At 38.7% G+C, this 14,323-nt stretch overlaps 1 protein-coding gene across 1 annotated transcript; it reads right to left on the minus strand.

Annotated features, from left to right (window-relative positions):
• LOC139464425 (dual specificity protein phosphatase 19-like) lies at positions 1 to 14,275 on the minus strand. Its single transcript, XM_071245958.1, has 3 exons — positions 14,226 to 14,275; positions 4,181 to 4,491; positions 1 to 1,231 (listed from the first exon to the last, which is right to left on the minus strand). The coding sequence occupies exons 2-3, from the start codon at positions 4,434 to 4,436 to the stop codon at positions 795 to 797; spliced, it is 693 nt and encodes a 230-aa protein (XP_071102059.1). The 5' UTR covers positions 4,437 to 4,491; positions 14,226 to 14,275; the 3' UTR covers positions 1 to 794.
• Positions 14,276 to 14,323: the final 48 nt, after the last annotated feature.

Genomic DNA, 14,323 nt, shown 5'->3' on the forward strand with positions numbered 1-14,323 from the left:
CACATACAAGTATGCAGATACAGGTTATCATGTGAAGGTATGCAGATATAGATAAACATACATATAAGCATGTACAGATAAGAACAAACACATAAGCACATTCAGGTAAGCACGTACAGGTATGCAGATATAGATAAACACTAACATATAAGCACATACAGGTGTGCAGATATAGATAAACATACATATAAGCACATATAGGTATGCAGATACAGGTAAGCACATACAGGTATGCAGATACAGGTAAGCACGTACAGGTATGCAGATATAGATAAACACTAACAGGTATGCAGATACAGGTAACCACATACAGGTATGCAGTTACAGGTAAGCACATACAGGTATGCAGATACAGGTAAGCACATACAGGTATGCAGATACAGGTAAGCACATACAGGTATGCAGATACAGGTAAGCGGCAACACTAACAGGTCAACACATTCACGTATGCACAATGTTGGGATTTTGTTTCCTCAGGAAAAGGTCTGACAAATCTGGCATGTAACACGAATATATGCAATGTTTAGTCCTCCAATTTTCAATACAACATGTGGATCTCATCTCATTTCATTCCTCAGGTCCCAAAGGGGAACAAAAGTACAGTCACAAGAAAAACAAAACATTGGTTGAACCATGAAGGATAGAGAAACCGCAAGGGAAGGACATCACCTCGGGCTAGGCATTCTGTGTTTGAATGATCAAGGCCCGAAGTTAAACGTGCATAATATTTAGATCTCAAATAATCACCGGATACATGCTAAATAAGCATACAAACATGAAAAGGGCCCACAAGATTAAGACGTGTGGGTACGGCTCTTTCCACTTTTCTTGCAGTCGTTCTTTTGTTTCAAAATCTCCTCATACTTCTTGAGCTGGGAGACAAACCCTGGGTTGGGGCATGTTGCTGGCCTCTTTGACCTCAAAAAGTTGAAGGCCTCTTTAAACGTAATCCCCTCCATCTTCATCAGGTAGGCGATGACAAAAGTAGCTGATCGGGACACGCCTGCGTTGCAGTGCACTAAAACACAACTGGCTGTACGACCTTCGTCAATAAAATCTAAAGCCTCGTTGAAGTGTCGCATTATCGGGGTCTCGGGGATATCATACAGCTCAATGTTCTTGTATTTATACTTGTAAGGGTAGAGGTTTTCAACCAGTGTGGCACAGTTGAGAATGTGGGACACTTTATACTGCTTCAACAGGTCCAGGTTATGGGCCACGTCTTGAGATCCTGAAATGAGAGGATAGATGCAGGATAGATGAAGACATGCATGCATGTGACTGTGTGTGGCTATTTATAATAGTCCTGATTTTTTTCGGTTTTATAGTGCTATCCCACTGAGTGAGTGAGTGAGTGAGTTGCGTTTAACGCCGCTTTTAACAGTATTCCAGTTATATCGTGGCGTGTCAGCTTAATGTGGGAGGAAAGCCCGAAGTGATGCAGGTCTCAGACGTTTACCACTTCGGTGAAACCCACGAGCATGGGTATGGTGCTGACAAACCTAGAAACATAATTGGGGAGAACCGGGATTCGAACCCACAATGATAGGTTTCTGGGGTGCCCAAGGGATGCAATTCTGCACAGCGAATCGCGGCACCTCAGACGACTGGGCCACTCGTGCCCCCTATCCCACTGAGATACCATGCTGCAGTTTAATAAGGATATCCCACTCAGACGCAGTATATTAACTCCAGCCACTTCTTGTTTTATCCCATGATGCCGAGCACCAAGTAGGGTAACAAAAAGGACTGGTATGACATGGTATGACACAATCTCATTAACATCAGATCTTAGTTCTCGCAATTGCTAAACAAAGATTTCAGGACATCCCATTACAGGTCACGTCAGAACGACCTTTCATCCGACCAATCAAAGCGTCGCTTACCAGATCAAGAAAGTGGCAGTTGGAATGTGTTTTCTAATGATGCAACCTCGAAAACATTAACACGGGGTATTCCGAACGATTCTGTCAGCATTATCGTCTATCTCTCGCTTCCGTGGGATAAACATTTGTACGTAGGAGGCGATGCACAGTACGTTGGAAGCACTGCCATACAATCTCAACCACATATTAGACATCCCGGAATGTTCGTTTGTTCAGTTTTCAAAATTTTAATTGAGAACTGTGTCAACATATTTTTCAAACGTAGTCTGAAATGGAAGTCGTCAGGTTGAAACGAGTGCTGTAAAGCTCGAGAAAGCTGCTTTCTAACTGGCTGATGTCAACTTCTTGTTAGTCTTTTCAGTGGTTGGTCAAAGTTCGCGAAAGGTTGTTCTGACGTGACCCGTAATGTGATGTCCTCAGATCTTGGTTAAGCGATAACGAGAACTAAGATCTGCTTTTAATGAGATTGGGTATGATGCACCCAGGGGATCACACCACCAACCTTCCGCTCTCCGGGCAAATGCTCTAGACCAAAATCAAATTTGAGAATGACTGAATGTTGTTTTCGCAGCCGTCAGGAACATTCAGCTGTATCAGGGCAGCTGGCAAAAAATCAAGTCTGGGCCAGTCAAGCCAGAGATTGACTTCCTGAGCTACGCTCCACACCACAGAGGTACAATGACACACTGTCAGCAAAGTCACCCAAAGTCCTTAATGAACAAACATGCAGCCCTTGTAAGTCATCCTAGTCCACTAACCCGAGAGTACGAAATTGTGCTGATTACAAGTGTTTGTTTTGTTGTTTAACGCCGCACTCAGCCAAATTCCAGCTGTATGACGGCGGTCTGTAAATAATCGAGTCTGAACCAGACCACCCGATCCCATTTGTCGCCTATTACGACAAGCATCATCACATTTTACGGCAAGCATGGGATGCTGAAGACTTATTCTACCCTGGAGCTTCACGGGTCTGAAAATCAAATGATAGTAGTAAAGCAGTAGCAATTGAAGGCTATAAATCTGAACCAGTTCTCAACGCTTTAATATTGCTACAACCTGGAACTGAAAAAACATTTTTGTTAAACATTTTACATAGGGGTTCGATTTTGATTGGGTATCCTCAAGTTTTAGAGAGGCGGTCGGGTAGCCTAGTGGTTAAAGCGTCCGCTCGTCACGCCGAAGACCCGGGTTTGATTCCCGACATGGGTACAATGTGTGAAGCCCATTTCTGGTGTCCCCCGCCGTGATATTGCTGGAATATTGCTAAAAGCGGCGTAAAACCATACTCACTCACTCACTCAAGTTTTAGAGGGACATTCCATGTAAATCATTTCAAACTATGTGAATAGTAGATTACCCGTCTGTGTCTGCTTGTGGCTTCCTCACCCAGAAGCCATTTTTTGTGTCCAAAACTTAGCATTGTAAGAAAGGTGTTATTGTTTTAATTACCAATCGGCAACTAATTGAGATACAACGTGTACGTTGACTAGGCACAATGTGCTTTTCAATTGGCATCTATCAGAATGTTTGTTGCAGAAGCTATTCCAAATGTAACTGTCGGTAAGTGAATTTTGCAATCCGCTGATATACAATCATTTTATCTAATAGTTGTAATATACGCAACTGTTTTATCTAATAGTTGCGATATACGCATGAATTTTATTTCAATAGTGTATTTCTAGGTTTTCTTGGCGCATTTGATACACTAGGAATTGATTTGTCAGAGTATTTCAGTTTATGCATTTTTTACGCAAATACGCAGCTTATCTCGAGATCTGGAAGAGTGAGTGAGTGAGTTGGGTGTAACGCCACTTTTAACAGTACCGAATTCGATGCAATAAGCACCCAGGGTGCTTTCAAAGTTAATAATAGGGGGCTCTTATTAGAATAAAATTTTGGTGAAAAAAAAACAGAGTTGAAAGATCGTACATTTTGTGGTTTATGCTGATAGCCTAAAATGATACAAAAGAAAAGTATGTGTGTATTATACAGGACAGATATATTTACCAGAATTTATTTGCCCATAATTAAGGGTGCATATAACACACGAGTGCGTATTATAAACAAATAAATACGTCTTGTGTACATTGATCAATTGGAAGGGGTGCTAATTGGGATTGTTCACTAGCCTATATATATATCGCCGTGGGCGCTTATTAGAGCGATGTGCTTATTACGCCGAATACAGTATTCCGCTTATATCAGGGCGTGTCAGCACAGCTCTGGAAGAGCATGGGATAATGGGGTTCTACTATATTTAATATTCAATTTAGGTGAGCTAAATCTCAACATACCAACAATGAGGCCGGGCATCACCTCTCCAACTTGGAGATCCTGGCGGACATCTGCTACATATCCCAGAATGCCATTGGGCTGTCGCACCTCGTGTACCACAAACTTGCCCCGTGCATCACGCTCCTCTATGATCTGCACACCTTCAACAGTGATCACCTTCGTCTGCGTCTTTTTCAAAGCTGATCTGTCAAATTCCTTCACAAGACCAGTGATAGTCTTCGACTCGGCTTGTTTCGCATTGTCTGTTTCATCCATTTTGCTAATAGCTGGAAGTCTGTCTTGAAAGCACCCGTTACTTCATTGAGTGTCTCTGAAATAAGAATTTGAAAAGGAGTTTGTATTACTGGACCAGATGCGGATCCATGATTTTGAGTGAGTGAGTTGGGTTTAACACCGCTTTTAACAGTATTCCAGTTATATCACAGTGTGTCGGCTTAATGTAGGAGGAAAGCTCAAAGTGATGCAGGTCTGACAGTCATTTACCGCTTTGGTTAAACCCACAGGTATGGCTATTGTGCTGACAAACCTAGAAACATAATCAGGGAGAACTGGGATTCGAACCCATGATCATTGGTTACTGGTGTGCCCAAGGGATGTAACTCTGCACAGCAAATTATGACGCCTTACACAACTGGTCCACCTGTGCAGAAGAGAGAAGAAAAAACTAACATGAACCACAGGGCTCTGTAGCTCACCCATATAATGAAGAAACAATAGTGGCCATGTTTAAAGTCAGACGGGAATTCTTTGTGCAATTTTTAGAGACACCACAGCTTGGATCAAATCATATCATATGTTATTCTAAATACCATATACTTGCTGCATATCAGCTTTCATTATGATACATTTACAAATGCTTGAGAAATCAGTAAAACTAACATTTTCAATAACTGTAACTGTCATGAATGACACTCAAAAACGTCAAAATGTCTCAAAAAAAGTATATATGAGTATGAGTCAGTGAGTGAGTTGGGTTAAACGTCACTTTTAACATTATTCCAGTTATATCGCGGCGTGTCAGCTTAATGTTGGAGGAAAACCCTAGGTGATGCAGGTCTCAGACGTTTACCACTTCAGTGAAACCCACGAGCACGGGTATGGTGCTGACAAACCTGGAAATATAATCGGGGCGAACCGGAATTTCTGGCGAGCCCAAGGGACACAACTCTCAACAGCGAATCGCGGCCCCTTAGACGACTGGGACACCCGTGCCTGATATATGAGTATGCCAACAGTGGAGACAAGTAAGCCATGAGAACAGTCTTGCTGACAGTTCTTGCTGAAGCCCCAGTATCACCAACCTCTGTTACCATGGTTACATGTTATTGCAACTTGTTTACTTTTACTCATTATTAGAAGGAGGAAAATTTGCCTAAATTCATGTGCAAAATCGACCCTTGTTACCTAAATTAATACAGTAAACTACCAGTACATGAACACGCTTATAAAGATGACAGACATAATGAAATGATTTTGTTGTTGTTTATTTTATCATTATAGAATTGATGGACATGATGGACACACTCATAACGAAATCATGGATATAGAAAACTCACTTCGTAGTGCCATGTATACTCTGTCAACGACAATGTTTATGTTTATAATGAACTGTTTATCTCTGCGCTGCTCACGTGTCATCAATCAGTCTATCAAAACATCCGCGGCGAGACGTGGCTGATCAAAGGGGCAAAAACAATTGAAGGCAAGTGATTAACCATGTTAACTGGATAAGGTACTGACACCTTGTCCTTAATTTACACACTCAATTAACAAGAAGAAAACAGTGATTCCACCATGAAGAAGAAATATTTGATTGTGATTGGTCAATCAGAGGTATCAAATCACAATAAAACCCCTGTGATTGAAAAAGCCGATTTGACGGACACATTACCATGATTACTGCGGAAGCTGATATTTTTAGAATAGTGCTTCTTTTACAGTCATTGTCAGTAGGCATATTTAAATAATTATATGTACAATTACAGGCTACAAAATGCAAAGTTTACTACAATATTCAAGGGATGTATGGCAATATATATCGTGCAGAGACATAGTAGACATCTACAAAGAGAATTATTTCAAGTTTTGAGGCCAACAGAGAGCTTGCTTTTTGACGCTTTTCTATATACAACTGTGATGTCATATCTTTTGCATGACAAAGAGTGATTTGATGTCATAATAACGACGTGCTGTGTAGAACGAAACCTTTGCAAAGCTTGCTTAGCTTTCTTTAGGGGTGCTGACCTCATGATAGCTTATGAAGTTGCCTTGCTACATGCTTTCAGAGCCTGTCATAAGCTGAAGTGAAGTTTACCATGTAAACAAACTGCTTGAGCACATCGAGTGCCACATTTTGTTTAAAGGCTATTGTTGGTGATTCCGTAATTCAGATCGACAACCCACTCAAAACACTGGACTCAAAATATGTCGCTTCACTCTATGTATTTACTAACACCAAAGAGTCAGCGTTTTATTTAGTCATGGTAGAATGGAGATAAACATACCATGTTTTCAATATAGAGCTGGGTTACCTCTAGATTAACCGTGTTAAAGTTAACACTTGAAACCTCACACTGAATGTTCGGTTCCAAGTTCAATTTAGCATGGTTAAATCTCCTGGTAACCAAGCTCTACATTGAAAACACATTATTTTAATCTCCTAATTTGGCAAGAGCCTTTGAAGAGATATATTCTGTAGTGATCAAGTGACCTGATCCAAGATGTCTGACAGTCAAAATGCTTTTAACCAACTACCTTAATAACAACCCAAAATTAGAAGAACCTAAGTATCATATCCATAGTTAACTATATATATCAAAACACCAGGGCCCACTTGCACAAAGCTATCTTAGCTCTACCATGATCGTAACACCCATACTTTAACATAGGCTTACGATAGTCTTAGCGCTAAGATCGCTTTGTACAAGTGGGCCCTGGTAAGCACTTTGCATCAATGTAACTTTAGGGATGAGATGAAATGGAGTTTAACGTTGTGTCATAGATTATTGCACTTATATAACGATGTGCATGCACGTGTGTGTGTTTGTGTGGCTGCTTGTCCTAGTCCGGACTGATGCTGATTTTTAAGTGCTAGCCCACTGAGATACCATGCCGCAGTTTGACATGAATACACAACTCAGACACAGTATACTGACTCCGAGTCGACCTGTCCTTGTTTTAACCCCTTAATGCCAAGCGCCAGACAGGGTAACAACAGGGTAATTTACCAACAGGTGGTGACCTCAATATAATTCATGTACCTATTTAATTCAAAGCAGTGACACATTTCATTCAAAGCAGTGACATGTTTTGTTTATGTGGAATTTATAGACCAACAAGTGGTGACCTCAATATAAATCATGTACCTATTGTACCTAGTGATAAAGTTGTTTATTTAGAAGCCACCGACCAACAAGTGGAGATTTTAATTTGATCCATTTGCAAGAGTTTATTTGGAACTCGCACACACACCTTAATATACGTTAAGGGATGTTCGGGAAAGATGGAGCTACAAGGGGAGGTGGTTTTAACAATCTACTTAAAGGACATACTACATGCACGGCGAATATATGACTTAGAACTATGAGGTCTTGAGGCAATTTGGATAAAGATCGTTGTTGCTTGGGCAGAGCTACAGTTAAGCTGCGTATTTGCGTAAAATACTCCCCAAAAATATTCAAAACCAAATTACTTTCAATTAACTTGCGTACAGAAACCCATGCATTTAATGAAAAACTCAGAAGTATAAAAACAGCATGCGTTAATACCCAATGAAGCTTTTTCAGCATGCGTACAATGAAGCTAATTTCAGAAACACAATTATGAGCTAATCTACTTTCCAAGTGAAGCCTATAGTTAGAACCCTTATATACATGAATTGTGATTGGCTCTTCACTCATAGCGTCTGTTACTACCATTATCGATCGATATTTTCATATAGTAGACTACATTCACATTGAATGTGACAGTTAAGGCTTGTAAATAATAACAAACGGCGAAAACATAATGGATATATATTTTTACACTATGAAAGGTAAACAACTTGTATCATTGCAATGTGCGAGACAAGGCGAAGATCGTGAGATTGGCCGAGCGCACTCCCCCGCCTCGGCCTCGGTTAAACGGCTCATCGTCTATAAAGCCCACCAATTATTTGGACCCCATTGGTAGCGTTGTAGCGAGGGACCACTGTACATCTAAAACATAATCATTATTTTTTTGAAAGCTCAAAATGTTAACTCATTTTGGGAGAAACCCAATAGAGTGATGAATAGATGAGTGAAAACATATTGGTTACCCAATGACACATGTAATAACCCAATAAAAATAGAATCCTTTGAGTAAAAACTCAATTGCTCAAAAAGTTATCTGGAGCTCTGCTGGGAATTTAAATATTACAAACGCCAAAATTGAATATTTTGAATCAGCATATGGACTTTGTCAGTTTATTAAACAGCCAACGAGAATAACAGAGCAATCAAGCAGCATTATAGATGGAATATTTGTGTCATGTACTGACAGGGTATATGTCGGGTGTGTCAGACCCTATCTGCAGCGACCACTGTCCAGTGTATGTCAGTATAGAGGCAAGCAAACCCACTGATAATACTTACTTTAGGAGGATATTTCAATATTCACTGATGGATATCGATGGCCTTGTAACCTCACTAAATCGCTTTAATTGGGAACATATATTGACTAATGATATTGATACAGCTATAAAAAAAATTTGAAGACACTTTCAAAGAAATTTATAATCTACACTTCAAATCATGAGGTACTTATAAGACAAAAATGATCCTCCATGGTTCCATAGTGGTCTACGTATACCTATTCGTCAAAGAAACCAACATCATAAAATTGCTAAGCAAAGAAGTACACCCTCACTTTGGACAAACTTCCACCAGTTAAGAAATAAAGTGATTGCCTCTGTTCACTTGGCCAAAGAGAATTATATTTCAAATCTTGCCGAAAAAATAAACAAAACTCCAAGAACAAAGTTGTGGTGGCAGCATGTCAAATAGCATCTAAAATAAAATAAAAATATAACGTTTCCCACACTCATGTACCAAGGTAAAACATTTGATGATAATGTAAGCATTGCAAACATTTTTAATGATTATTTCGTGCAGCAATCTACTGTAAACATGGTAAATGATCCTGACAAATTAATCGTAAATTCAAGTTTCAAGTGTAACACCATACTGGATAGTATTACCCTCAATCTTGAAGAAGTACAGGACATATTACTTTCAGCCGATGCCAGCAATATCACGGTGGGGGACACCAGAAATGGGCTTCACACATTGTACCCATGTCAGGAATCGAACCCGGGTTTTCGGCACGACGAGCGAACGCTTTATCCACTAGGCTACCTGACCGCCCCCTTGATGGTATAAGTAACAGGGTCATTAAGCAGTCAGTTAAAAGAATATCAAAACCACTAACACTACTTACACTAACCCAAATTCCCTACCCTACAACTTGGAAGGAAGCTCTTTTAACTCCTATACATAAGAAGGGTAGTAAAAACGAATGTTCGAATGACAGACCTATTGCACTTACAAGCTGCGTGGCCAAAGCACTGGAAAAATGTGTATTTAAATATGTATTCAACTTCCTTACAGATAATGAAATTCCAAGCAATTTCCAGTGGGGTTTTATCCCTGGTGATTCAACAACATACCAATTGATCTACTTGTATGACTATTTTAAAAGCCATTAATGATGGCATGGAAGTTAGGGCAGTCTTTTGTGATATAAGTAAGGCTTTTGATAAGGTTTGGCAACATGGATAAGTAAACAAACTAGAGACGTATGGTATTAAGGGAACATTATTAAAATGGTTTGAAAGTTACTATGGATAGAAAACAAAGAGTAGTTATCAACTTATATAAATCCAAATTAACTTTACACTGGCTGGAGTACCACAAGGATCTGTTCTTGGCCCGCTGTTGTTCTTGATTTACATAAATAATTTAGTTGATAAAACAAATAGTAATATCTGACTCTTTGCTGACATTACATCCCTGTATATGGCTGTCGAAAACCCAGGCACAGCAGCCACAGCGTTAAACAATGATCTGATCAAAATCTCTTACTGGGCTAAAATGTGGCAAGTGAAGTTTAACTCTGAAAAAAACCCGAAAGTATTTCATTCTCCGCAAAACGGTACCATTAAATAAACCAAATCTCTTAATCAATGGAATCATTGTTAAAGAAGTTGAAATGCATAAACATTTAGGCGTAGTTCTCCAGCGTGATACTCACTGACATTCTCATACAGATAGCATTGTATATTAAAGGTCAGTCCGATGATAAACTGTTTTTAAAGTTTAAAATACCAATCTCTATGAAAATTATGTATAAATCATTCATCTTACCAATATTTGATTATTGTAGTATACTTTGGAATAATTGTACTAAAGATCAAGAACTGACAAAATTAAATCTGGATGCTTTAAGAACCATATGTGGTGTAACATGAGGCACAAGCCATAAAAAATTGTATACAGATAAATCTGAAACCATTTGTCATCAAGGAGCAAAATTCAATCATCATCTTTATTCTACAAAATGGCAAACAATTTAGCGCCAGCTTATCTCTGCAACCTTATACCAGACCAAGTTAACGCAGTGATTACAGTCTTAGAAACACCCCAGACCTCCAAATAATAAGATGTTAGACTGAAGATTACACAAAATCCTTTTTACTTAACTCCACAAAATAATGGAATAATCTATCCGAAGATTTTAAATCCACTGGCTCTTACTCAGATTTTCGAAATGTATTATCATGCAATAACAATTACAAACATGTCTTTAATATAGATTTGGGAACGAGATTCTGTCAAATTATCCACTGCCACCTCAGACTTGGATGCAGCGACCTTAACGGACATAAATTCGATAGATTCATAACTTATAGCCCAGATTGTTCCTGTGGTCACTACTATGAAGACCCGTGACACTACTTCTTTGTTTGTTGCAATTATGATCAAATTAGAAGCAACTTATTATATTATACAAAAGGATATGATATAAATACAGTACTTTAAGGATGTGAAGGCCTATCATCTGAAGCAAATAAAAAAATTCTTTTATCTGTCCAACTTTCATCACACATTCTGGTAAATATAAACATAAATAATACATCAACCTCTCACATATAATAAATATGTATCTTGTGTACATTATTTAGATACTTTATACTACGAAAACCCCCATAATTCTGACTATCAAAACTGGTCACTGCTGAGCATGCTTGATAACTGACCACCAAGGTATTTTTGCGTAAATATTGTGTAAACACCTTGACTATCTTTGTTACCTGATTTCTATGTAGAGAGAGGTACTCAAATAAACGCTGTCTTGTTTACCTATCCCAATTTTCAGTTGAAATAAAAATATGTTTAAACCATCACAAGTACCATCATTTAATGTCTTTAGGTATGACACGGCCTGGGATCAAACCCCGACCTTCCGCTCTCCAGGCGGATGCTCTACCACTCACTACCCACGGAGGCTGTCCAATAGAACTTTAGAAAAGACACGCAGGGGTGTCATGTGATTAGTTCAGGTACACAAAAATCCATGGATAAGCATTCAAGAGTAAACTGTTTGGAGTAACAATCGTCTTACATCCATTAGTAGAAGAAAAAAGTAACAGAAATAAATCGTATTCATTTATATTTATAAAGAATAAAATATATGAATGTGCAATCAGAGATCACACAAAATGCTATGAGTAACTGAAGATGTTCGCATGATCACTTGACACGCTGTTCAGACATTGCTGATAGAAGAGCTTTATTTCAACTCTGATTACCTCTCATGGCAAATCAGCACATTTGCTCATAGTTAGACGTACAGTATACTGTCACTTCCGATAGGGCTGGGAAGAATCCAAATTTACTACTGGGTACCCAATCACCTATTACTCGATCCTGCCCGCTGTAGGTCTCAAGACTTGGCTATAAAATGTCCAAATGAGAATTGTTTTACAGGAGCCCTGGCAAAAACAAATCAGATTCTAGATACATGTATAAAATGATCTCATCATGCCTAGAAGTTGACTGAAGCATTATCTTTACTCAAACATATAACAGTCAGAAGGAATGTGTGCACAGTGTGAAAGAAATGCGAACATATAGCGCCTTGTAGTGTAACCATGAGTTAGATTGTTTATTGTCATTAAACAATTATAACACTTGACTAAGTACTGTGGGTACCCGGGTCCTACTCGGGACCCACCCTACCCGATTACGTGAGTTACCTGACCCAACCCTAATTTCCAACTATCTAGGTCATAATACAGATAAACTGGAAGTAACTGGTCGGTGGCCAGTATATATCCTGACAGGAACAAACTTCAACATATTCTACAATAACTTTCACTGGGGAAACATCAACATGATAACAGTGAAAACAAAATGGCATAAAAAAGGGTTGGACTGGGGATTTGCATACATGCATGTGTCAAAATGACAATCCACCATTTGACAGAAATGTTTGTGTCAGCTTGAGTAGCTAATAAAGGCCTGCTAATAAAAGTGATGTAGGAGGATTGTAGTCAAAACAGCCTCAAAAAAGTAAAAATTGGCAACAAACCCATAGTCAAAACGGCCAAAAAGATAAGTCATAAGGGCAACCACAAAAAATAATTATAATGTGAGCAGGATGTGTAGAGAGGGGTTATAGCTAAAACATCATCGAGCGATAATGTCCCCAACTGGCAAAATTGTCACCGAGCCTTAAGCCAAAACGGCTACTATTGCCTGGATAAAACGGCACCTTATTCTTTTTCACCTTGGAACTGAAATAAATGAAATCAAACTCACATGGTCACTTGCAAACACTAACAATTGTGAAAGGTAAAAGTTTACATTAGAAATTAGCCTCTTCTCCAATTTACTCGCCAACTCTGATTAGGAGGTGCAACTAACTTATTGTGAAAACATCATATGTTTTGAAGTCTGAAGTGACAATATGCATGATATGTGACAACTGTGAATATCTGTGAACAACAGGAAATGACAACGTAAATAAATCATAAACAAGGCATGTAAATAAACCATATGATATACTTCCACATAAATCGTTCTTATCGTTATAAAAAATAGAGATGCTGTTTTCGCCCAACAAATCATAATGCAAATAGTAGCCGTTTTCGCCAAATGAAGTGCCGTTTTCACCGACAAATTGATTCCGTTTTGCTGAGGTGCCGTTTTAGCCTGCATCCGTACAGAGTATACATATTAGATAATGTTATACATTCAAAATGAATATCCAATGTGAGCAGGACATGCTATATTAAAATGTATTATCTTCCAGTACAGTTCACATGTTGTTGTTTTAACTAGTCTCGTGCAATTTACTTTGATCTCTCCCTCTCGTGACAGCATGGTGATCATTCTGGTGATCAGGAAATGTACACGCCAACCTTATGAATTATATAAATCTGTTGTGAAAACATGAATAAACTTTTATCCCAATGATGAAACCTTTCAGTGTTTTATTTCAAACTAATCCATTCATGAGTAGTAAAGCTCAGTGTTAACTTATACATATAAAACATGCACGTTTTGACTTTACCTTTTGTGGCCGTTCTGACATTGGGGCGTTTTGACCCTCCCCCATGTAGGATTCTGGATACTCTCTCTCAAAGATCAAACAAATACTGCTATAAATTATATTTTACTTATACGAATTGACAGCGCCTATATATAACCTGTGTCCATCAATTGATGGAAATTGTTATTCAACTTATTGTTGATAAATTATATTTTACTTGTACGATATGCTTAAGATTGACAGCGCCTAATTATAACCTCTGGACACTGTTATTCAACTTATTGTTTTTCTTCTCGGCCTACTTGTTTCAAGAAATCGTGAAATGTCTTAGTTCATTGAGCACGGAGAGGCATTTTGTCTCGCTGACTGATTCACTGTTGTAATGCAATGTTGTCACAAATTCAAAACGTTCTCATCAATGATTATCAACCACTAATTGCGCCAAACGCAACATGTCAACACGGCACTCACGTAGCTACTGTTGTTGTTTCTCCGCCTCTGGAAAACTTCCGACCTTCTCCTTTCAGGGGAAGTAACTCTTCTGATACATAAATTAAAAATGATTGCGT

The sequence above is a fragment of the Haliotis cracherodii genome, unplaced genomic scaffold (assembly GCF_022045235.1).
Source record: "Haliotis cracherodii isolate W230 unplaced genomic scaffold, xgHalCrac1.p SCAF_17, whole genome shotgun sequence".
Lineage (NCBI taxonomy): Eukaryota > Metazoa > Mollusca > Gastropoda > Lepetellida > Haliotidae > Haliotis > Haliotis cracherodii.

Excerpts from the sequence above, each read along its gene's own strand:
- LOC139464425 (XM_071245958.1), bottom strand. The coding sequence starts at position 4,436 with ATGGATGAAACAGACAATGCGAAACAAGCCGAGTCGAAGACTATCACT. Across the intron at positions 1,232-4,180 it reads GATGCCCGGCCTCATTGTTG|GATCTCAAGACGTGGCCCAT; the intron begins GTATGTTGAGAT and ends CTCTCATTTCAG.